The sequence below is a fragment of the Desmodus rotundus genome, chromosome 8 (assembly GCF_022682495.2).
Source record: "Desmodus rotundus isolate HL8 chromosome 8, HLdesRot8A.1, whole genome shotgun sequence".
NCBI classification, from domain to species: Eukaryota; Metazoa; Chordata; class Mammalia; order Chiroptera; family Phyllostomidae; genus Desmodus; species Desmodus rotundus.
This window is the reverse complement of record NC_071394.1, coordinates 54857791-54883383: the sequence shown is the minus strand read 5'-3', so window position 1 is coordinate 54883383 and position 25593 is coordinate 54857791. Positions and strand designations below refer to the sequence as shown.

The 25593-nt window shown below is 38.4% G+C and overlaps 1 protein-coding gene and 2 pseudogenes across 2 annotated transcripts in view; 2 read left to right on the top strand and 1 right to left on the bottom strand.

Annotated features, from left to right (window-relative positions):
• UBE2W (ubiquitin conjugating enzyme E2 W) overlaps positions 1-25593 on the top strand; it is a 53077-nt gene that overhangs the window by 2188 nt on the left and 25296 nt on the right. Inside the window, exons 1-3 of one of the 2 annotated variants that reach the window (XM_071222256.1) lie at positions 14489-14569; positions 18458-18549; positions 24539-24641. In XM_071222256.1, coding sequence (XP_071078357.1) covers positions 14543-14569; positions 18458-18549; positions 24539-24641 — 222 coding nt within the window. In that variant the 5' untranslated portion in view covers positions 14489-14542. Of the gene's footprint in view, positions 1-14488; positions 14570-18457; positions 18550-24538; positions 24642-25593 lie in introns of those variants that run through there. The other variant, XM_024578233.2, reaches the window with a different exon arrangement.
• Positions 3479-3627, bottom strand: LOC139441131 (U4 spliceosomal RNA; annotated as a pseudogene).
• Positions 9135-11630, top strand: LOC112320779 (beta-1,3-N-acetylglucosaminyltransferase manic fringe pseudogene; annotated as a pseudogene).

Below are 25593 nucleotides of genomic sequence, written 5' to 3'. Positions count from 1 at the left end.
TTTTTCTTGACCATCTTAATAGCAAAGCTCAACTTTTTTTAGAACAGTTAATTTACTCATAAAACTGCAGCCAGATTATAAAATTTGTTCATTCACTCATCAATTATTTTTCGAGGGCCCATTATGTGTCAGGTACTCATCTAGGTTCTGGGGATACATCAGTGAACAGACAAGATTTCTGCCTTTTTGTTTATAGAAAGCCTGGTTGTGGGACGCAGATAAAAACAAAATACTTAAGTTAATTATGTATTATATTAGAAGAGGATAATGTGAAGAAAAAGCATGGGAGGGGGTTAGGAAATGGATATTTTGGAGATTTCATTAGAGTGCCTAGGGAAAAGTGTAGCATATATGATTGCTGCTCTGACCAAGTAATTATCTAAGGTGTTTTCATATTTCACCCTGGCTGGTGTGGTTCAGTGGATTGAGCATCAGCCTGTGAACCAAAGAGTCTCTGTCCGATTTCCTGTCTGGACACAGGCCATGTCCCCAGTTGGGGGTGTGTAAGGGACAGCTAATGATGTTTCTCTCACACATAGATTTTTCTCCCCCTCTTTCTCCCTTCCCCTCTCTAAAACTAAAATTAGAAAAAAGAAAAATGGTTTTCAGATTTCTTTATCTTACCCACACCAGGATTACGACTGTTGGAAAGGTTACTTAAGCAGTAAGAGGAACTGTATTTCTAAAACATGCATGTTATACAGATGTAACATAGGATTTGATTACTTGAATTGATAAAAATGACATAGACTTTAGGGTCAATAACTAAGTGTAGACTTTAAGTTTCTCCTTGGAGAGTATGTATTTTTTTTAAAGACTTTATTTATTTTTAGAGAGGGAGAGAAACACCAGTGTTGTTGCCTCTCGAGTGCCCTCTGCTGGAGACCTGGGTTGAAATCCAGACAAGTGCCCTGATAGGGCATCAAACTGGCGACACCTTGGTTTGCAGTCCAGCGCTCAACCCGTGGGGCCACACCAGCCAGGGCAAGAGTGTATCTCTTAAAGTTGAGGTTGTAACTGCTTTAATGTGCTCTATCAGTGCCTCCCAACCTTTTTCTCTGGTTGTGGCACATGGAGAAGATACTATTCAAACTGCACACTAAGATGGGTGAAGTTGTTGAGGTTGAAAGCACCTAAACTAGGCAGCTCTATGTGAAATGTTGAGGATGAGGATCAGTATTCTGTAACACTTGTGATTCTGGGGAAGCTCTGCTCTATAATACTAGAGTTGTTCTTAAACATACAGTTCAAGATTGTGGTTTGCAAATTCCTAAGAGCCCTTTGAGACATTGTTTCCCAGTTTTTTGGTTTTGGAACAAAGTCACACATCATGAAGAAGATTATGGTTAGATTATGTTTTAAGAAACTATTAGAGAATGGTGGGCTTATGACAAAAATTGGTAGGAGTTAAAGAAATACATCTATATTTAAATTTGATAATACTAGAAATCTTAAAATATTAAATGAAAGTTCTTGGTAACAAATTTTTAGACTTAGCATTTTAGGGACTTTTTTTTTTTTGGTACAAACTTTCCCAAAACTTGCAAAAGCACTATTAAAGTGAATTTTTATGTGTTTCTAAACATTCTTAAAAGTGTAGTAGTATTGGGGTATTCTGTTTTCAGCTAAACTGTAAAATTGTACTGTGTTATGTTTCATTTTGTATTTAATATTTTTTTCTTTCCCCATTGTTTCATTTCAGTCACAGATATGTATTATGAAATATTTAACCTCTTTGGCCTCCTGGTTATATGTGTGTGTGTGTGTCTGTGTGTGTGTCTGTGTGTGTTTTTTTCTTTTTCTTTTATAATAGCTGTTTCAGACTTATGTTGGAAGTTTTTAAGTATCCTTGGTATACTTTTCTAATTTCACCATCTAATTTTATTTGTTAATTTCAGGTGTGAACTCCCCTTATGCTGTGTCTAAGATCTTAGAAAGTCAGTGCATTTAGTTGATATTTTTCAGCTCTAAAATCTGTGATATAATTGAGAGAAATGGTCAGTTGAGTTACTCTTGCGGATTTTCTGCATACTCTTCCTCTCTGTTACCTAATTGAATATTAGACTCTTGACTACTGATTTGGCTAGATGGAAGGAGATTGACATTTAGTAACAAAAGATGGATTATAAATATGTGTTTATTTTCAGTTGACTTAGAAATAAATTACTTTCGATTATTCATTGCTGTTTACTCAAGTAATTGGCTGTAGTGATTGAGAGAGGTGGAATATGGGCTTATTGACATTTACTATTGTAGTCATGTTGCCTTGACAATTGGATTCTTTGTGACTATTTGTTGATCTTATGAAGGGGTACAGCATAATCAAAAGTTAGAAAATTGACTGTCATCTTGGATACTGAGGCTTACTGGGCGCTGGGAACTTGGGGTATACAGCTAGAATTACGTTACAGTGGAAGGTTGGTTCTGAAACTTAATTCGTTCTGGAAAATGTCAAGAAGTGGATTTGTTTGAAAACAGAATCTCCTTTGTTGCCTGAGAAATGCATGGCTGATTATACAGGTATCAGCATTAAAGGGTTGTTGGATTGAGACTCAAGACCCCCTGAAGTTTTATTAGACAACTGAGACTTTTTTTCCCATTAAACTCTTGGTCAAGAACTAAGATGGATGTTTGACTGTATTTGAGAAGTTTAGTGGGAGATTCTGGTTAGGAGCAGGGCTGTTCAGGAGCTGTTGGATCAAGTGCCCCCGGAAGGGGGGAATAGTGTACAATAGAATTCAAGGCGTGAAGGTGTTCTCTTTGACACACATCAGTGGATAGTAGTCACACATAGGTGAACAAAAGCATAAAGCTAGGATAATCATCTTCGCTTGGTGTGGTCATTGTGCTGCTTTTTTTTTTTCTTTTGCCATTAATCAGTTCTTTATGAGATGCCTTCTATTTTTGTACCAAAGAATATGTTTGGGTCTTTTCTTTAACTCTTCATTTCCTTGGGCCATAAATTCCATGAGAATAGGAAACATGCTTTCCCTTTGTCCCATAGATGCCCTCATAGTGACTACAGTAAATATTTGTCCATCACTTGACACTTGAAAAAGCATTCCTTGCCCTGGCCTCAAAAAGCATTCCTTGCCCTGGCCTTGTAGCTCAGTAGGTTGGAGCATTGTCTGATAAGCTGCGGTTGCAGGTTCCATCTCAGGTCAGGGTACATACAAGAAACAACCAATGAATGCATGAATAAGTGGAACAACAAATCAAACTCTCTCTTCCTCTCTCTCCATCTCTCCCTCTCTCTAAAGTCAATAAATAAACAAAAAATTAAAAAACATTCCTAAATAGCAAATTCTAAATCGGGTTAATTCTATTTTAGAGAAACCTATTAAGCAATTCTATAGTAGTGAGGTTGTGAAGCTGTGATTAAAAACCAAGCTCTGATATCCACTGATGCTGTGAAATTGCAGGTAATGAGCATATTAACAAGTTTAGCATTGTAGAGAAATAATTGGGGTAATTATTTAACTTTTTAGTCAAGAATTAAACATTTACTAAAATAATATAGCTTTTGTAGCTAAGAAAATGAGAGGATAATATTCCTTATACTTTAATTAGCAATAGTCAGGCCTCAGATAAACCTCGTTGGCTACAATACTGCCACTGTGCAAAGCTTATACTTTATAATATAAAGTTATTTTATGCATCATATTTTTAAAGTTTCTTTTTTCTAAATTCTCGCCGAGGACATTTCTTTTCATGGAAGAAATGTCCATGAAAAGGAAGGCGAGGAAGGGAGGGAGAGAAACGTCGATGTGAGAGAAAAACATTGATGGGTTGCCTCCCGTACGTGCCCAGACCAGGGATCAGACCTGCAACCTAGGTACATGCCCTCATCAGGAGTCGAATCCGCAACCCTTTGGTTATGGGACAGTGCTCCAACCAACTGAGCCACACTGGCCAAGGCAAAAAGAGGTTCTTTATGCATATGCCTGTGCGCTGAGTAAAATTATAATGGCAAATCTTTATTGTTCAAAGTTCAAAGATAGTGTTTATTATTAAGATGAGTTTTAAAAGTAGGGGTGATTTGGCATCTTCCTGAAAATTTACTTCTGCATATTTTTTATCTACATTGAGCAGTTGCTAGATGAGTTTTGTTGAATCTTTGTAACATTGCTGTTTGCTTTACTATTAATTTTATCTACAAAACACTTGTTCACATTTGTCAGGTGTTTTAAAAATGTCTTCATTTGTTAGCGTTTATTTGTGAATGCAGTTTTTGGATCACCAACAAATGGTGCCTTCGAATTACTGTGGTCTGAGAAACTCTTAAAAACTCTTATAATTTCATTTAGTTGCTTTTGTAAAATTTCATTAGGGAAAAAAAAAGCACAGAATCTGGAATCAAAAGACCTAGGTTCAGGTTCTGTTTCACTGCTTAACAACTGTGTTGCTCAAAAATCAGTATGTAGTGTAGTGGTTAAGACAAAAGTAGATTAACAGAGAAATAAACATGTATAGAACTGCTTTTTTAATTTTCCTTCTCCAATCTGTTTTTTTGTGGTATTCCCCATGTTGGTACATGGCAACTTCATTCTTTGTTCGTTCAACCAGAGACCTTGGTTTCCTTCTACCCCATGTTCAGACCATAGGCAAATTCTCTCCAGCTCTACCTTCAAAGTATATACAGAATCCAACTGTTTGTTCCCTTCCTGAATTACTCCCTGATGTAAATCATTATCATCCCCCATCTGGATTATATCAACAGCTTCATAACTGATTTCCCAGCTTCTGCCCTTGTTCCCTTACTGTCTTTTCTCAACACATTACTTTGATTCTTTCAAAAACAAAAGTCAAATATCACTTTACTCACATCCTTTCTGTGACTTCCCAGTTTTACTCTGAAGATAATCCAAAATCCATGCTATGGTCTAGAAAGCCTTAGGTTTTCTATAGCCTGGTATATTCCCGGACCCCCTGCTCCCTCAATTTTCTATTGCCTTATTGACCTCCTTGCTATTTTTCCCTGCCTTTGCCTCTATTGTTTCCTCTGCTTGGAGTGATTTGCAAATGTTTTGTATTCTGCAGGCTATGCTACCACATTCTTGATGGTGTTCTTCGAAGCACAACATTTCTAAATTTTGATGAAGTTCACTTTATGTATTTTCTTTTGCCATTGGTGCTTTTGGTGTTACAGCTAAGAAATCATTACCTGATCCAAGGTCACGAAGATGTACACTTACTACATCTATGTTTTCTTCTGAGAGTGTTAGAGTTTTAGCTCTTACATTTAGGTATTTGATTCATTTTGAGTTAATTTTTGTTATATGGTATGAGGCACATTTAGTTTTATAGCAATAATATGGCAGCTTGTTTTCTTTTAGAAGCTGTATAGGTCCAAGCCCAGAGTCCATCAGGTTTGATAGTATCCTGCTGGATTCAACTTATTTCTCTAGGTGAGTGGAGCTGTTAGCTGTTTTTCAGATGAGAATTTATATTGCAGCCCTACCTACTAAACAAACTCCAATTGTAATCCTAATAACTATTACCAAGAATATTTATGTATTCATATATTGACTTTTATTGCAATTAAAATAGACATACCAACTTAAACTTTTAGACTTACAAAAACTTTGAGCCTTAGGGCATTTTAGAGGTCATGTGGTCCGTCCAACCATCATACCTTTTCTTTAAAATCATTGCTGCATTTTGTGATTAGAGGTAGTTAATAAAATAACTTGTTTACTTTTTTACTGTATGAAAGGAAGATATATTGAGGAAGTTGAGTATATAGATTTTTTTAGTATATAGATTTTGATACGAGAAATAATGTTACATTCTTAGGAAAATCAATTTAAGGACTCCAGTGGAGAAAATTACATAGCTGGACATGTTGGTGCCATCTTTGCTCTTGGCGTTGCTTAGTAGAAACTTGATAGAATTCATGTCTTTATAATAATTAGTTTGAACTGCCTTGATTTGATACTTCTGTAGACCATCCTCATTCATGGGGTCTGTATTTGTGAATTTGCCTACTTAGTAAAATTTATTTGTAACCCTAAAAAAAGATATTTATGGTGCTTTTGTAGTGCTTTACACAACAAGATTGGCAAAAAAACCCAACAATGTTAAGTTGCTAGAAGTGTTCCCAGCTGAGGTCAAACAAGGTGATGCTGTGCCTTGTTTCAGCTGTCATACTCTAAACAAGTGTCCTTTTCTTAGTCTATTTAGTGCCACTTTTTCCACATTTCTGTGTTAAAAATGGCCCCAGGTGGAGTATTAAAGTGCTGTTGAGCGCTCCTAATTGCAAGAAGGCTGTGTGTATTAGGTAACCTTTGTTCAGGCATGTGCTGTTGTCCTTGGGTTCAGTGTTAAAGAATCAACAATCTATATTAAGGCATCTTAAAACAGAAACACACAAAAGCCATTATTATTTTTGGTTGAATGTGGCCAGAGGATTGTAGGAACCTAACCCTGTATTTCCCATAGGAACTGTGGTTCAGTATTTGCTGTAACTTTATAGAACGTACCTACTGTGAAAAATTAGAAATGACAGTATTTTGATTTAAATTATCATTCTGTCTTTGATTTGAAATGTATTGAAGCCAGATTAAAACTGTTGAAAAGAAATGTTGCTTCATTCAGATTCCTTCTTTGCCTTTTTCTATTTTCTACTGTAGATCAATACTTTCCTCTAAGTTTTTTTTCTTGAGTTACCCACACAATTCAAGTTAGTGGTTTTCAATTCTGGCATTATATTTTAAATCACCTTGGAAGCTTAAAAAACAGAACTATCCCCAGAGATCAATTTATTTGGTCTGGCATACGTCTTGGGTATTAGAATTTTTCTCAGTTAATGTGCACCCTAAGTTTAGAGCTCAGCTACACTGCGATAGGGAAATTTAAGTGTGCAAATTTTGTAAATTGGATGAGATGTGATACATCTTGGGCCAGACATAAGAAAGTTGATACATCTGGAGAGACTTCTAAGAATCAGATTTGAGACAGTGAAAATGTTTATACATGTTCCTGGCTGTCTTCATAATCACATTTCTATAAAAGAATATTCATTTCCTGAACTTAATATCACAACGAATGTTGACTGCCTTGTAATTTTAGTGAGATCTTATTTGGTGGCTCTTGTATGCAAAGAAACAAAGAATCTGCCATGAGAGTTCCTTGTGAAGGAGGGTTAGTGAACAAATCATTAAGATATGGCTGTCGGGAAGAACAAGCCCTGGCTGATGTGGCTCGGTTGGTTGTGTGTGAAAGGTGGCAATTTCCATTCCCAGTCAGGGCACATGCCTTCCTTTCAGGTTCATCCCCGGTTGGGGGGAGGGGGCGGCATATGGGAGGCAACTGATTGATGCTTCTCTTCTTTCTCCCTCCCTTTATCTCTCTCTAAATATAAATATAAATAAAATCTTTAAAAAAAAAAAAGACATGGCTGTGGGTGCTCCTCTAGGCTCAGTTATGAGCTAAGTACCTAAACAAACCTGCAAATTTTATATTGTGACTCTTTGGAGTTGAATAACTACAACCTCAAGTTTATGTTACTGTTTTAAATAATATTAGCCCTGGATTAAAATGTAAATAGCCCTTCTTTTAAGTCTGTTGGCCCTTCATAGGACCATTGTTGCTGGCCCTTGCTTCTTCCTTTTATAAAGCCTATGCTGAACTTTTTTTTAGTCTATTAAAATCCCTGAGGGTTGGGTTGTCTATGATTCTGTATCCTGGGTCTATCTTCCCTGTCCTTAGGTTGAAGTGGACATTACTGCAAATGTGTACATTCTGTTGTTACCCATTTACTTGTTAGGAATACTTAGCAACACTTTTTAGTCATTTTATATCAAAATTCCATTTTGAATTCTGGCTAGTTTGGTAGTACCCTTGTCTTTTCCTTGTTCCTGGGAATTTTTTTAAAAAGATATATCTAGTAGGTTATTTAGTTAGCCCTTCCACTCTTTGTACTATCTTTCTGTGAATTCATATTCTACTCAAAGTCTACTTTAGTTCTTACTGCTTTATATCTGACATCCTGAACCCACCAAACTTAGCCTCAGTCCTCACAGCTGTACACGGCTTGTGTGCCCTCACAGCACTTTTTACCTCTCTCATAGGATTTTTCATTTCTGCCTTATACTTATTATAGGTACTTTATCTTTATTAGACTTTTAACTCCCTGAAGGCAGTGCTGTACTGGTAGTGAACACTCAAATGTTTTCTGAGTAAGTAAATAGAGACTCAAGTAAATACTGTTTCTCAAAATAGATCATAAACAATATGCAAACATTGCTTTCTTGCCCTGTCTTTGATTCCTTTGATGCCTTTTGCATCATCTTCTGCCTGACCCAATTAAAGAAACAAAAGCATTGAGTTGAATGGGAAAAAGTATATAGTATTTTTAAATCAGTGTAAATTTCCCGTTAATTATATGCATTTCTCTTAACTAGATTGATATTTGGTTGGTGATTCTTTCACTCTGTAGGTAATGCTTCAATGACATTCTCTTTTTGTCTGGCTGTAGGGTTTTTTTTCTTAAGCTTACAGTACCCAACGCTTAAAACCTTGACAGCAAATAATCTGAGATCTTGCTTCATTGATACTAAAATTGTGTGATTGTTTTCTCCCTAAACACAAAAATATTTTATCTCAGGATACTTCTCATTCTTGATGTTGTATTGCTTTTCCAAATGTTTTATTCTTTGGGTGTGTCTGGGTGTAGATTTGTCTGTGTTTGCTTGTGGAAAGAGGAGGTATGCAGGTTGTGTGGGGTGGAGGTGTTTGCTGTAGGGATTTGTGATTGGTTCTTCCAGATGTTGCAGAGGACAGAGTATCTGTTGATATCTATGAAATGCAGGCTTACTTCTGACAGCCTTTTTACCTTTAAACATACCTACAGGCTTTAGATAAAAAAGATGTGGTACATGTATTCAGTGGGTTATTACTCAACCATAAAAAAAGAATGAAATCTTGCCTTTTGTAACAACATGGATAGACCTAGAGAATATTATGCTAAGTAAAATAGGTCATACAGAGAAAGACAAATAACATATGATTTCACTTATATGTGGAATCTACAAAACAAATGAACACAAAACAAACTCTTAGGTACAGAGAGCAAATTGATGGTTTCCAGGTGGAAGTAGGGGGAGTTGAGTGAAAAGGAGGAAGGGATTAAGATGTATAAATTGTCAGATAAGAAAACAGACATGGGAGAGCAGGTGGAGAGCTGGTGGAAGGAGGCAGAGGCAGAGGTGGAACGCTGCCATGGCTTGGCCTCAGGCCAGAGCACCAGTTCCACCTCTCCCCTCCTTGCCAGCCCCTGATGCCTGCCAGACTTTTGCCTTTGCTGGGGCCCCTGCCTGACCAGCCTCCCACATCCCTGCCTGGGGGCTGAGCTGTGGGGGGGTCCCAGAGCCAGTGCAATACTGGCTCCTAAGGGTCCTGGCAGGAGCCCTCCTCACACTTCTGTGCATGGGGCTCCTCTCCCTTTGGTACCATTTGAGCCTGTCCCGAAGAGTGTGGAGACCCCCATGCTGAGCCCACCAGGCTCAGCTGCAGGATGTCTTCATAGTGGTCAAGACCACCAGCGCCTTCCACTGTTCTCGCCTAGAACTGCTGCTGGACGTGGGTCTCCAGGACCAGGGAACAGACATTTGTCTTCACTGACAGCCTGGATGAAGGCCTCCAGGAGAGACTGGGGCACCACCTTGTGCTCACCAACTGCTCTGTGGAGCACAGCCATCCAGCCCTGTCTTGAAAGATAGCTGCTGAGTTTGATGCCTTCTTGGCCAGTGGGCTGAGGTGGTTCTGCCATGTGGATGATGACAACTGTGTGAACACAAGTGCGCTGCTGAAGCTGCTAAGAGCCCTCCCGGAGGCCCTCGATGTCTACATAGGCAGGCCCAGCCTGAACTGGCTCATCCATGCTTCTGAGCTGCAGCCTCACTATCACACAAGGCTGGTACAGTTCTGGTTTGCCACCTGGGGTGGCGGCTTCTGCATCAACCAAAAACTGGCTTTAAAGATGTCTCCATGGGCCAGCAGCTGCTGCTTCGTGGACACATCTGCACTCATCCGGCTGCCTGACGACTGCACTGTGGGCTACAAAATTGAGTGCAAGCTGGGGGGCTGTGTGCAGCCCAGCCCACTCTTCCACTTGCACCTGGAGACTGTGCAGCTGCTGGGGGCTGCCAAGCTCCCAAAGCAGCTCACCCTCAGCTATGATGTTTTTGAGGGGAAGCTCAATGTCATTAAGCTACAGGGCCCCTTCTCCCCTGAGGAGGACCCTTCCAGGTTCCGTTCCCTACATTGTTTCCTCTATCCAGACACTCCTTGGTGCCCACAGCTGGTGGCCCAATGAGTCCTGAATTGCTGGGCCACTGTGGAGCTGAGGCCTCTAGTTGTCCCTCGCCTCCCAAGGCAGCCCTGAGGGTCAGTGGCAAGTGCCTGGGGCTGGGTAGTCCCCGGCAGGGCCTCCAAGTGGTAGGGTGGGCAAGCCAAGGATTGAATGGTGATGGGGAGCGGAGGCATCCCAGATTCCTGGGAGGTGGGGACCAGGGACCAGGTGAAGGCCAGAAAGGCCCCAGGGGCTGGGCTCCCGTGAGCCCTGGATGGTTAAAATGAACAGGGTGGATGGCTCAGGTGTCCTAATGCTCAGAAAATTACATGGGCCCCTGGGTGGGGTGTGGCCCCCACCCCCAGCTCCAGTCTCAGTCATTCATTCCCCTGGGGTCAAGCACTGAGCTACCCACTCCCGAATCCCTTGGCTGGGTTCCCAAGCACTGAGGGGACGTAGGTGGAACGGGCAGAAGGCAGATCCTATGGCAGGTACTGTTGTTACTGACCAGTCTCCAGCTCCTTGCTCCCCACCCCTTGCCAACGGTTGTTTGGAGTGTTAGCCTGCCCAGATCAGACCACGGATCACTGACAGGTCCTGGCCAGCCTGATGCTCCTTTTGCTCACTTGCTCAGCTTCCCTTGCTATTAAGAGCTACCATGTATTCCTCTCTGCCTGGAGGCAAAGCTGCCTGTTAGTGTGAACTAAGCAGAGCCATTAGAGAGGATTCTGGGAAAGTTCTTCAGCCCCGTGCTCCATCTTCCTGATGTGAATGCGGGTGTAACATCTGGACCTGGAGCAACCGCCTTGCTCCTGTTGAAGGAAAGGCCAAGACCGTCATCCACACCTGTCTTGTTTAGCATCTGGTCCTGTAAGAAAATTAAGCCCTTATTTGTTCAAGCCAAAAAAACCCCAAAAAACCAAACACCGGGATGTAAAGTACAGCATAGGGAATATGGTCAGTGATTTTGTAGTAACTGTATGGTGTTGGGTGGGTACTAACTGAGGTGATCACTTTGTAAGTTATGTAAATGTCTTCTATGTTGTACACCTGAAACTAATACTGTATGTCAACTGTCATTGAAAAATTTCTTAATCAAAGAATGCTAACCAGCCCTGGCTGGTGTGGCTTAGTGGATTAAGTGCTGGCCTGGGAACCAAAGGGTCGCCAGTTTGATTCCCAGTCAGGGCACATGCCTGGGTTGTGGTCGAGGTCAGGTCCCCAATAGGGGGCTTGTGAGAGGCAACCACACATTGATGTTTCTCTCCTTCCCTTTCTCCCTCCCTTCCCCTCTATCTAAAATAAATAAATAAAATCTTTTAAAAATCTCTTGACAATAACCAGAGGGGAGGTAGGAGGGGACAGTGGGGTGGGAAAGGGGTAGGGTTGTCAAGGAACAAATATGAAGGACACATGGACAGAGCCAAAAGGGGGGTAGGATTGAGGGTGGGAGAAGGGGGTGGGTGGGGTGGGGTGGAGTGTTGGGGGGAAATGGAGACAGTTGTACTTGAACAACAATTAAGAAAAAAATCTCTTTAAAAAATGATAACCATTACTCTGATTTTTATATCTTTGTAGGGAATTTATGTTTTCTCTCTAGTTTTAGAATTAGCTCTATTTTAATTGATGTTCTGTACTTTCACTTTATTAATGCTTTTTGGAATTCATTGGGCTTTTGGACCTGAGGATTGATGTCTTCAACAATTCTGAGAAATTCTCAGGCATTATCCCTTTAAATGTTGCCTCCCATTCTCTTTTGTGTTCCCTCCTCATTTTTATCTCTTTTGCTGTTACATCTTGGATAAATTAATCAGATCATCTGCTGTATAATCAATCTATCATTGAGGGTATTTTTTAAGTTTTATTTAGATGTAAATTATATGCCATTAAATTCACCCATTTAAAGTATACAGTCAGATGTGCAGCCATCCCCGTAATCTAATATTAGAATAGTTTCATCATTCCCAAAAGAAACCTTATGCCCATCAGCACGCATTCTCCATCATTCCACTTCCTATTCCCACCAGTTCTTGGCAGACAATAGTCTCCTTTCTGTATGTATAGATTTTCCTGTTCTGGACATTTCATATAAATGATATCTCATATTTGGTCTTTTGTGACTGACTTATTTAGCATGATGTATTTGAGGTACATCCATATTGCTGCATGTATTAGTACTTTATTCTTTTTTATGGTCAAATAATACTCGTTTTTAAAATATATATATATTTATTGATTATGCTATTACAGTTGTCCCATTTCCCCCCCTTCACTCTACTCCATCCTGCCCACCACCTCCCTCCCACATTCCCCCCCCTATAGTTCATGTCCATGGGCCATACTTATAAGTTCTTTGGCTTCTATATTTCCTATACTATTCTTACCCTCCCCCTATTTTCTGCCTATCATTTATGCTACTTATTCTCTGTACCTTTCCCCCCTCCCTCCCCCTCGCCCTCCCTTATTGATAACCCTTCATGTGATCTCCATTTCTGTGAGTCTGTTCCTGTTCTAGTTGTTTGCTTAGTTTGCTTTTGTTTTTGTTTTAGGTGTGGTTGTTAATAAGTGTGAGTTTGCTGTCATTTTTACTGTCCATATTTTTTATCTTCTTTTTCTTAGATAAATCCCTTTAACATTTCATATAATAAGGGCTTGGTGATGATGAACTCCTTTAATTTGACCTTATCTGAGAAGCACTTTATCTGCCCTTCCATTCTAAATGATAGCTTTGCTGGGTAGAGTAATCTTGGATGTAGGTCCTTACCTTTCATGACTTGGAATACTTCTTTCCAGGCCCTTCTTGCCTATAAGGTCTCTTTTGAGAAATCAGCTGACAGTCTTATGGGAACTCCTTTGTAGGTAACTGTGTCCTTCTCTCTTGCTGCTTCTAAGATTCTCTCCTTCTGTTTCATCTTGGGTAATGTAATAATGATGTGCCTTGGTGTGTTCCTTGGGTCCAGCTTCTTTGGGACTCTCTGAGCTTCCTGGACTTCCTGGAAGTCTATTTCCTTTGCCAGACTGGGGAAGTTCTCCTTCATTATTTGTTCAAATAAGCTTTCAAATTTCTTGCTCTTCCTCTTCTCCTTCTGGGACCCCTGTAATTCGGATGTTGGAACGTTTCAAGATGTCCTGGAGGTTCCTAAGCCTCTCCTCATTTTTCTGAATTCTTGTTTCTTCATTCTTTTCTAGTTGGATGTTCTTTCTTGCTTCTGGTCCACACAGTTGATTTGAGTCCCAGTTTCCTTCACATCACTATTGGTTCCCTATACATTTTCCTTTGTTTCTCTTAGCATGGCCTTCATTTTTTCCTCTAATTTGCAACCAAATTCAACCACTTCTGTGAGCATACTAATTACCAATGTTTTGAACTGTGCATCTGATAGGTTGGCTATCTGTTCGCTGCTTAGTTGAATTATTTCTGGGGCTTTGATCTGTTCTTTCATTTGGACCACTTTTTTTTTTTTTTTTGTCTCCTCGATCCTGTTACATAAAGGGACGAAGCCTTAGGTGTTCACCAGGGTTGGGTAACGCTGGTCGCTGCGCTTTGACGCTGTACGTGGGGGAGGGGCCAAGAGGGAGCAATGGTGTTTGCTCCACTCTCTGCCATATTTCAGTCACTCCCTCTGCTATCCACAATCAAACTGGGCACCTCTGGTGTTGGTACCCGAGTGGGTGGGCTTGTGTACGCTCTAGGCCCCTGTGGGTCTCCCCAGCGAACTCTCCTGTGAGGCTGGGAGTTTGTCCAGCTGCTGCCTCAACCCCCACGGATGTTTTCAATCAGAGGTTTGAGGCTTTATTTCCCGGAGCTGGAGCCCTGGGTTGCACATTCTGCTTCGCTCCCCTGCCGTTACTCCCAGTTTATCTATGCACGAATGTGGGGCCGAGGGGTCTGCTAGCAGTCACACTGCCTGCCCCGTTCGCTCCACAGTCCACCACGTCTCTGGGTCTGGCTGCGTTGCCTCCAGTCCTCCGCCCCAGCTGCCGGTCTCCGCCCCTCCTATTGGTCTGGATGAATGTTTCTTCTTATCTCCTTGGTTGTCAGGCTTCCGTGCAGTTTGATTATCTGTCAGTTCTGGTCGTTTTTTGTTTTTAAATTGTTGTTGTCCTTTTGGTTGTGCAAGGAGGCGCAGTGTGTCTACCTACGCCTCCATCTTGTTTTTTCTCTCCATTTTATAGATATACAGCATAGATTGTTTACTGCATTCATCAGTTAATGGATATTTGAGTCGCTTTCACATTTTGGCTATTATGAATAATGTTGCCGTGAACATTTGGGTACGTGTTTTATCATCCATTGAGCCCTTAAATCTATTTTCTAATCATACAAGAAATACCCTTCTACGTTCTTGTAAAAGAGTCATAATATTATAAAAGTATATAGTACAAATAGGGATGTCCTCTTTCTCCATTTCCACTACTAGTAGGGAAGTACTGTCAAATAGTTGGATATGCTTCTTTCTGATCTCTTTTCTATGCATTATATAACATGTATAAATAAATCTCTTGTTTTAACATAAAGGGATTATAGGTATTTGAGGCTAGCTTTTTCTTTATTTTAATTTTTTAAAATAAACATTCTTTTGTTAGTACCTGTAGATCCACATAATTCTTTTTTTAAGTATATTTTATTGGTTATGCTATTACAGTTGTCCCATCTTTTTTCTCCCCTTTATCCCACTCTACCCTGCACCCACCCCTCCATCTAGCATTACCCTCTGCCCCCTTAGTACATGCCCATGGGTCATACACATAAGTTCTTTGGCTTCTTCATTACCTATACTATTCTTAACCTCCCCCTGTCTATTTTATACCTACCAGTTATGCTTCTTATTCCCTGTAACTTTTCCCCCATTCTTCCCCTCCCTGCTGATAACCCTCCATGTGATCTCCACTTCTGTGATTCTGTTACTGTTCTAGTTGTTTCCTTAGTTTGTTTTTGTTTATTAGGTTCAGTTGTTGATAGTTGTGAATTTGTTGTCGTTTTACTGTTCATAGTTTTGATTTTCTTCTTTTTCTTAGATAACTCCCTTTAACATTTCATATACTAAGGGCTTGGTGATGATGAACTCCTTTAACTTCACCTCATCTGGGAACTACTTTATCTGCCCTTCCATTCTAAATGATAACTTTGCTGGGTAGAGTAATCTTGGATGTAGGTCCTTGCCTTTCATGACTTTGAATACTTCTTTCCAGCCCCTTCTTGCCTGTAAGGTCTCTTTTGAGAAATCAGCTGATAGTCTTATGAGCACTCCTTCGTAGGTAACTCTCTCCTTTTCTCTTGCTGACTTTAAGATTCTCTTATCATCTTTAATCTTGGTAATTTAATTATGTATCTTGGTGTGTTCCTCATTGGGTCCAATTTTGGGGGGACTCTCTGGGCTTCCTGGACTTCCTGGAAGTCTATTTCCTTTGCCAGATTGGGGAACTTTTCCTTCATTATTTTTTCAGGTAAGTTTTCAATTTCTTGCTCTTCCTTTTCTCCTCCTGGCACCCCTATGATTCCAGTGTTGGAATGTTTAAAAGTTGTGGCAGAGGTTCATAAGCCTCTGCTTGTTTTTTGGAATTCTTATTTCTTCATTCTATTCCAGTTGAATGTTTATTTCTTCCTTCTGTTCCAAGTTATTGACTTGAGCCCTGGTTTCCTTCCCTTCACACTTGGTTTCCTGTATATTTTCCTTTATTTCACTTTGTATAGCCTTCACTTCTTGCTTTCTTTTGTGGTGGTTCTCAACCATTTCTGTGAGCATCCTGATTACCAGTGTTTTGAACTCTGCATCTGATAGATTGTCTATCTTCTCATCGCTTAGTCATTTGTCTGGAGTTTTGACCTGTTCTTTCATTTGGGCCATATTTCTTTGTCTCGTCATACCTGTTACTGTAAGGGGAGGAGCCTTAGGTATTCGCCAGAGTGGAGCAACCTACGTGGCTGCATTGTGGCACTATATGGGGGAGGTGTCAGCAAGGGAACAGTGCCGCTTGCTCAGCTCTCACGCACTTTCAGTCACTTTCCCTGCTACGCACAAATGGATTGTGCCCTTTCAGGTGTTGCCCTGGTGCTGATTCCCAGGTGGGTGGGCTTTCTAGGATCCTATGGGCCCCTCCAACAGACTCTTCTGTGAGACAGGGAGTTTCTCCAACCACCACAACCCTCACAGGTTTTTACAGCCAGAGGTTTTGGGGCTTCAGTTTCTTGGACTGGAACCCTGGGTTGCGCTGTCTGTCTCACTCTCCAGTTGTTCCTCCTGGCTTTTCCGCACACAAAGGTGGAACCCTGATCCTTCTGCTATCACCTAACCCTCCCAGTGTGCCAGCTGAGGCCTTGCTATGTATCCTCTCCGCCCTGGCTGCCTGTCTCCCACCCCTCCTACCAGTCTGCATGAATTTTTCTTCTTTAGCTCTGTGGTTGTTGGACTTCCATACAGTTCGGTTTCCTGGCAGTTCTGGTTGTTTTTTGTTTTTAAATTGGTTGTTATCCTTATTTTAATTGTGGGAGGAGGCGTAGAGTATCTACCTACACCTTCATCATAAATGGAATACTCCACATAATTCTTAATGGTTACAGTAGTCTTGTTTGCATATGCCATAATTTGTATAACTTACCTGTTGATGGACATATATTGTTGCCAGATTTTTCTCTTACAAACATTGAATCATTCAACATCTTCAATAATTTTTTTGAAACATTTACTGAGGCAAAAAAAACATGTGCCAGGCACAGTTTTGAATGCTAGGAATACAAAAATAAATACATCATAATCTCTGCCTTAGAGTTGCTCATAGTTATATAAATGCTGCAAGACATAAAGTAAATTAATCGGGGACCTAGTGCTTTTCTAGGTAGGAAAGATGATCTCTTAGAGAAGATAGATTTTTATCACATCAGGTGTTGCATACTATTGTTTTCTGAATAACTTCTCATTTGATCCTTATTAATTTTTTTATGTATCTTTCTAGATTCTGGGAATTGAAATTTTTGCCTCAAAAGGTAGAATTTGTATTCCTCCAGGTTTCAGTTTGCTTCTTTCAGTGGCCTGAGGCAATTGTGATATTGCAGGATCTGAGGAAAAGTTTGCATTCTTGACAACTTAAAGAGTCATTTCTTCAAGTTCTGTTACAGTAATTCTCAACAGAGAAGGGGAGGAGTTTCTAAACTGTAGTGGTGTTGGATAATGTTGAGCTTATTTAAAGGTGTCATGTATTGAAAAGATCTAGAAACATTGATATACTGACAGTAATATTTGACTGTCCAGAAAAAGCAGATACTAGCTTTTAAGCAGCTAATTCTTGAACATCTGTTCTAAACAGATGTTCATGCTTGTCTAGTTCAATCCAAGAGAAGACATTTATTCAGAATCTTATATATATGTATAATGTCGCATACAATTCTAATAGCACTGATTATTTGGTTTTTAAACCCATAAATTATCATCTTCTGTGTTTTTGTTTTCTTTGTTGTATACTAACAAATAATGTCCACTAATGGTACTAACGGGAGAGTGGACAATAAAGTCTGTACAAACAAAAATGCCAAATACATAGCCATTTTGGGGCATCTAGTATGTGGTAACATAAGTCTGCATATCTTGAGCTCTGATATCTTACATTCCGGTGTTGAAAGATTAAATTATGTGCAGATAATCATATTTAAGAAAACAAATATGGTCTGTAAATTTTAAGCTAAAACTATTTAAAACTTTTTCAAAAGGCTTTTTTTCTGACAGGTTACTTGTATAGTTCCTCTGGAAAGCTTGTCTGTATGAATTGAAATGTTCTTTAGGTATTATGGGGAACTATGGTATTTATAATTGAAAAGCAGTAAAAGAAGCACTACTAAAACTCAGCATTTATAACCTAGGCTGAGACCTTATAACTGCAATGAAGTAGCTGTGAAGTTTTTTAGGTAGCTGGCTGCTCTTCATAGCCTCTTTACAGCATCAGTTTTTATAAATGTATTTAGAAATATTTTGACAATAGGTTGTAAGTTAATAATATAGGCAATTGAAAATTTGAATATTAGGCATATATATAATACATAGAAGATGTAAGATGTTTATAAAGGAAAAGGTATGAGTATTTGGAGGAAATTTAATCAAGGATTTTAGACTATTACTAGAAGCATATTACAACAAAAAAGTACAAGTTATTACTGATATTTTTTTCTAGAAACGACTACAGAAAGAACTGTTGGCTTTGCAAAATGACCCACCTCCTGGGATGACTTTAAATGAAAAGAGTGTTCAAAATTCGATTACACAGTAAGTATTTAATTTTTAAAGTACTTATTTGTTTCTTCATCAGTGTACTGTATGAATGTATACCTATTTTTTAAAATTCAGAATTATTTTCATATTTCATCACATTCTTTTTCCACTAAGAGGTAAATACAGACCTTACTTATTCTATGCATGACGTTACTTGTTGTATGCATGAAAAAATGAAGGGTGGAAGGGAACACAAGTATTCTAATTCAGCTCCTTCCTTGGGAGTAAAGTAGAAGGCTCTTCCCAGGTAGGATACCAAGAAGAATAGAGATTTGGGTCCCTTCTCTTAAAAATGAGTGTTTGAATTAGTTTGAAATGTTTTCAAGAGTATCATTCTAAGATCTTACAACCCAGTATGGTCAATTCTTCACCATTCCTTTGATTCAATAATTCTGCTAAATAAGAGTAAATGTTCTGAAATAGGGGGAAGTTTAAAATAATTGACCATACCCTTAAATAAATAAACCTCCAAAAACATAAAAGTGAGAGGAGCCAACAAGATAGAAGTTTACTATAGACCTACTTGTAGGACAAATATGACGATTCAAATATTTAGCGATAGTCTAGGTCCAGAGAGCAAAAGTGACTAAAATTTCTACAGTGGGAGGACATACTCATCCTTTCAGAAGAAACAATCTTGGTTGCCTTTCACATTGACATTTGAGTCATTAATACAGGAGTCAAGCTTTAAGAACAGGAATACAGAGAATGAATAATGTTGATGTTTGGATAGACATATTGATGTTTGAAAGTATAATAATACATCTCTAGCTCTGTAACAATTTCTTTAAACATTCCTGGATTCTCAATTGATTGAGCATTTTTAGATTCACTGCAAAATCGAGCAGAAGGTAGAGAAATTTCCCATTTACCCTCTGCTCCCACACATGCACGGCCTCCCCCATTATCAACAGCCCCCACCAGAGTGGTTCATTTGTTACAATTGATGATTCTATGTTGATACATCATAATCACCCAAAGTCTATAACTTTACATTGGGATTCACTCTTGGTGTTGAACTTTATGTGGATTTGGACAAATGTATAATGACATGTATGTCATTATGGTATCATACAGCGTATTTTCACTGCCCTAAAAATTATCTGTTTACCACATATTCATCCTTCTCTCGCTCTGGCCCCCCAAGCCCCTGGCAACCACTGATCTTTTTATTTCTATAGCTTTCCCTTTCCTAGGATGTCATATAGTTGGAATCGCACAAGATACTGCCTTTTCAGAATGGCTTCTTTCACTTAGTAATATGTATTTAAGGTTCTTCCATGTGTTTTATGGCTCTCATTTTTCATTTATATCAAAACTCTGAAATGGAGCACATATTTCATGTATATGACATTTGTTCTATATAATTAAACAAGGGACTTTTTTTGTTCTATGTAATTAAACGGATGGATTATACTGTTTTCATCTTTTTTCCTGTCTTTGTTAACCTACCTCAGAATATCCTATAACAGCTAGCCTTAGAGTTCTCAAGGAAATTGGTATTAATCTATTACCTCCTCTTTCCACAGTATTTTTTTTGAGGGGTGGAGGGGAACCACACAACACAGTGATTTATACAGAGTTAAAGGAATGTTTTGCATTTGCACAAATAATAACCACAAAGTATAACTCCCAAAACAGCATTACCTTTTTAAAAAAATCAATATTATTGGGGGTAACATTGGTTAATAGCATTTCATGTAAACAACTTTATAATACAACATCTGTATATTCCATCACCCAAAATCTAGTCTCTTTCTGTTACCAAATATTTGACCCTCTTTACCCTCTTCATCCTCCCTCATCCCAGTTCGCCTCTGGTAACACCATGCTCTTGTCTATGTCTGTGAGTTTGTTTGTTTGTTCTTTTGTTGCTTTTTGTTTTATACCCCACATATGAGTGAAATCATATGGTTCTTATCTTTTTCCATGTGACTTATTTCACTTAGCATGATACTCTCAAGATCCATCCATGTTGTCTCAAATGGCAATTTTTCATCTTTTTGCAGCTAATATTCCATTGTACATACACACCACGTTTTCTTTATCCAGTCATCAGACAAAGGACACTTAGGTTGTTTCCATGTCTTGGCCATTGTGAATAATGCTGCAGTGAACTTAGGGGTACATATATCTTTACAAATAATTTGTTTAGATACCTAAGAAGGGGGGTTGCTGGTCATGTGTAAACTATTCTTTTTTAATATTTATTTATTTTTAGAGAGAGGGGAAACGAGGGAAAGAGGGAGAGAAATACAACGTGAGAGAGTAACATCAATTGGTTGTCTCTTGTATGTGCCCCAAATGGGGACCGAACTCCCAACCCAGGCATGTGGCCTGAATGAGAATCGAACCAGAGACCTTTCGCTTTACGGAAGTACTTCCAATCAACTGAGCCATACTGGTCAGGGTAGTAACTCTGTTCTTAATTTTTTGAAGAACCTCTGTACCGTTTTCCATAGAGGCTGCTCCAATTTACATTCCCACCAGCAGTGTATGAGAATTCCTTTCTCTCCACAACCTCTCCTACACTTACTTCTTGTCTTATTGATAATAGGCATTCTAATAGGTGTGAGGTAGTATATCATCATGGTTCTTAATTTGCATTTTCCTAATAGCTAGTGAAGTTGAACATCTTTTCGTATATCTGTTGGCCATCCGTATGTCTTCTTGGGAAAAGTGTCTGCTCAGGTCCTTTGCCCATTTTTTAATTGGATTGCTTGTTCTTTCATTATTGAGTCATGTGAGTTCTTGATTTTGTATATTAACCCTTTGTCAGAGGTATCATTTGCAAATATCTTCTCCCATTTAGTTGGTTGCCGTTTTGTTGATGTTTCTTTTGAGAACAGCGTTATCTTAGAATAAACCTGTCATTTAGAGATGTTGTCGGGCAGTAATTTTGTTTTTAAAATAACATTGTAAATGAATCGCAAAAGTGTTGTTATCTTTGGCCCATCATCCAGGATATAAAAATAGTCTTACAAATACCAGATCTTAAAATAGTTAAATGGGATTAAATGGGATGTGGATATGGATAAGGAAGGTGATGAAAACATATTAAGCTTTATGGAAGACATTATGGTAGCATGTGTTAAGACCATTAAAAACATGTGTATTTTATCCTTTGACCTAATAAACCCTTATGCTATTTTAAGGAAGGAACATAGATATAGAAAGACTGACTTTAGTACTAACTACAGTTTACCATTGACCAGTGCGGGGGTTAGGAGCATCAACACCTGTATAGTCAGGAATTCACGTAAAAATTTTGCCTCCTCAAAAACTTAACTACTGATAGCCTGTTATTGACTAGAAGCCTTATCAATAATGTAAATAATTAACACACATTTTGTATGTCACATGTATTATATACTGTAGTCTTACATTTAAGTAAGCTAGAGAAAAAAATGTTAAGAGAATCATAAGGAAAAGAACATATATATACAGTACTATACATATTTATTGAACGTATAAGTGGACCTGCGCAATCAAACCCATGTTGTTCCAGGGTCAACTGTACTCATTTCAACATTATTTCTAGGGACAATTTGAAAACAATATAAATGTCAATAATAGGGAAATGGTTTCTCAAGGTATTATAGTGAAATAGCACCCCTTGAGTTTTAGTCTGTAGTCAGCAGGTAAGGCAAAAATTTTGTGTAGTCATAATTACCCTTGAAAATCCCTTAGGCCATATTGATATGTATCCCGTCTTAATATACTCAACTAAGGTAGTTCTTCCTTCAGATAGGAATAGAGTTGGCGGTTTCTTTGATTAGGAGCCATAAATGTGTGGGAAAAAAATATACATTTAAACATTAGAATCATAGAGCAATAGCTACTCACAAGTTCAAGAACTGAGAATTCTCACATTTCATCCTTACTCTGGGGTGTGTGCTTGTGATTAAAATCATAAACACTGCTAATTTGGATCGATAAAGAAACTGCAAAATGACTAGTTTTTTTACCCAAAAAACTTTTAACAGTAACAGTTATCTATGGGTGATTTTTGTTTTATTTGTACTTTTTTGAAGTTTTCTGTAGTGAACATGTTTTACTTTTTAATTAGTAAAATGTTATTTAAAATTATACTGCACAACAGGAACTACTATAAAGGACACATGGACAAAATCAAGGGGGAGGGTAGAGGTGGGGGAGGGAGGGGGGTTCGGCTGGGGTGGGGTGGAGGGACGGGGAGAAAAGGCATACAACTGTAATTGAATAACAATAAAAAATTTTAAAAAATTATACTGCACAATTGAAAATTATGCCCTTTTTTTACCTATCTCTCACCCAGCTGCTATTGGAAGGATTACTGAAATGTTTACTTAGCTATTTAGAAGCTGTGCTTGGGTAGAGCACATGAAAATGTGTGGTGTGTTGTATGTCCTAAAAATTGCCTTGTACACAAAATGAAAGGGCACCAGAAGTCCTAAGTTTTCCTGAGAATATCTCTACAGAATGGGTATTAGGACTAAAAAGGGATTTGATGGCTAGGAAGGACCTACTTAGTTTGAAAAGAGAATAGATTTTATATTTTGTTTTTCAGTGCAGCTTTTGCATTGTATGTAATTTACTGTGTTCTCACTTTGATGTCAGGAATATGCTGGGGGTTTTTGCATATGTAATGTTAATGTATCTTTCCAACAACACTTTGAAGTGAATATTCTTTTTTGGAAATAACTGTTTTACAACTGAAATATTTAAAATGGGAGATGTAGAACAGCTTTCTCTTGGCCACACAGGTAGTTAAGGGACAGATCTATCTAATTTCGCTGTAAAATATTGCCTCTTGGATCTGTGGTCATGTTTTTTACCACCTATGGCATTCATCTTGCATTCTGCAAATGAATAGTCATGCTTTTAAGAGTTTGTTTTCATTAGCTAGTTTTGTTCTCAGAGAATTGGTACATTTATTATTTTATATACTCTTACCATACTACATGGGGTAAGCACCTCCAAGTCGTATTCTCAATAGTATTTCCTTTTGTTTCTTTGTACTTAAAATAATAAATTTTTATACCTGAAAAGCATTAGATTAAAGGAATTTGCCATGTGTACAACAATTACTATAAGTGGCAGAGATACAAGTATATTCTGTACATTACCCTCTTACTTTAAAAAAATGAGAAAGATGGGAGCAGAGAAATAGAGATTGTGATGGCCAAGATGATTGGTCAGCATTTGGAAGCAAAGCAGACCAAAGTTGTAAGAATGAGTTCCTAATTATATCTCAATTTTATATTCATGATTTTTATGTATGGAAACAGAGTAAGCTTGCACAGATACCATAGAAATGTATTCAGGGTTTTATTAGACAATTGAAATATAATGGGAGACAAAGGAAGTGTCATATAAATGTTTGAATACCCATCAGAATAAGTGGACTGATATCAGCTTAGCTTTCTTTTTCCTAGACTTCTTTAGTATACTGATGAGAAAGTCAGTCTGATTGCTGCAATTCTCTGTAGTCATTGCTAATACCTACTTCCCCCATTGCTTCTACAATAATTGATGCTAGAACGGCAGTTGATTAGATTGATGTTATTTATAAAATCTTTTTAGCCATTGTAGAGATAGTCTTAAAAAATAAGGTAGTATAAATTAAGTATGAAGAGCACAGGCTCTCGTGTCACCTCCCTGAGTTGGGTTTTTATTTTGGGGTTTTTTTGTTTGTTTTGTTTTTCATTATTTATTTTGTTTTTTTCAGATGTGGGTTAAAATTTGGCTCTGTCCTTTGCTAGCTGTCTGACCTTGATCTGGTTATTTAACCCCTGAGTGGCAGAGAAGGGAATATGGCCAGGTGTGTGAATGCCTTCTTTTATGATTGTTGGGAGGAGGAAGTGTGCTGTTACACATGAATGACACCTATCCCATTGCCTGGCACAGAGAAAGTTCTTGGTGTTCCCTTTTCTCCTTCTCACCCCAATTTCCTTTATCTGAAGTTTTTAATTGGTTGTTGTTGTTGTTGTTTCTATTCTAGGTGGATTGTAGACATGGAAGGTGCACCAGGTACCTTATATGAAGGGGAAAAATTTCAACTTCTATTTAAGTTTAGTAGTCGATATCCTTTTGACTCTCCTCAGGTAACTGCCTTGCTTTTTAAAATTTCATTGTATTTTTAGATTATAGCAAAATGCTCAATTAGTGATTTTGACTAAGTAAAACTTTGTAAAATAAGTTCATTATAATTATGTAAATAAATTTATCTTACTGTAATATAATCAGGATCTTATGAACATTTTATCAATACATTATTGAGATGAGGGCTTTGCTGCTTTTGTATTTCCAAGAACTTAAGACTTTCTTATCCACAGATGTTAGCCAAAAGGGGGGTGGAAATCTAACTCAAGCTCATGGGTTGTAGAAGAATTTAGCATTCTGGAATAACTAGGCACTTGTTCCTAAATAAGATGATAGAACGACATTGTAAAGAGGTGAGTGCTTTTTTCAAAGGAGCACTTCTTTGATTTTGCATTGACATGCTCTCTTTGCAACTTTTTAGTACTGCAAGGGCAGAATATATTACAAGCTGTTAAACATCTAGACATGAGCCCCAAATCTGATTATTATAATTTGAAGCACTGTCAGTTTAGTTAATGACTTAATACTTGGACAAGGGAAAATGGTAGTGGAGGAACATTTTTGAGAGCTGTTTAACTGTAGTGAATGATCAATCATTGGAGGTTAGAGAATGGGAAGCTCTAGGATGACTTCTGGATTTCTGGCTTGGTAAAGGTAAATGAGTTACTTGTTAGTGGCAAAATGGTAAGACTTAATGCCAACTCTGTCTAGTGTTGCTAGGTAATGAGGTGTTCTGGATGATGAAATTTCCTAAATACCCAAAACTAAACTTGTTGGATGCTACAGTAAGCTATTTTTAAAGAAAATCATATCTCATCGCCACTTTAAATAGAATATACCATAGTTTAGTAGAATTACACATAATCAAAAGCAAAAGTAAATGTCTTCCTTCTCTCCAGAAGATGATCTTCACTTTCTGTTGTTGCCTTTTGACTTATTAGCATCCTTTATGAC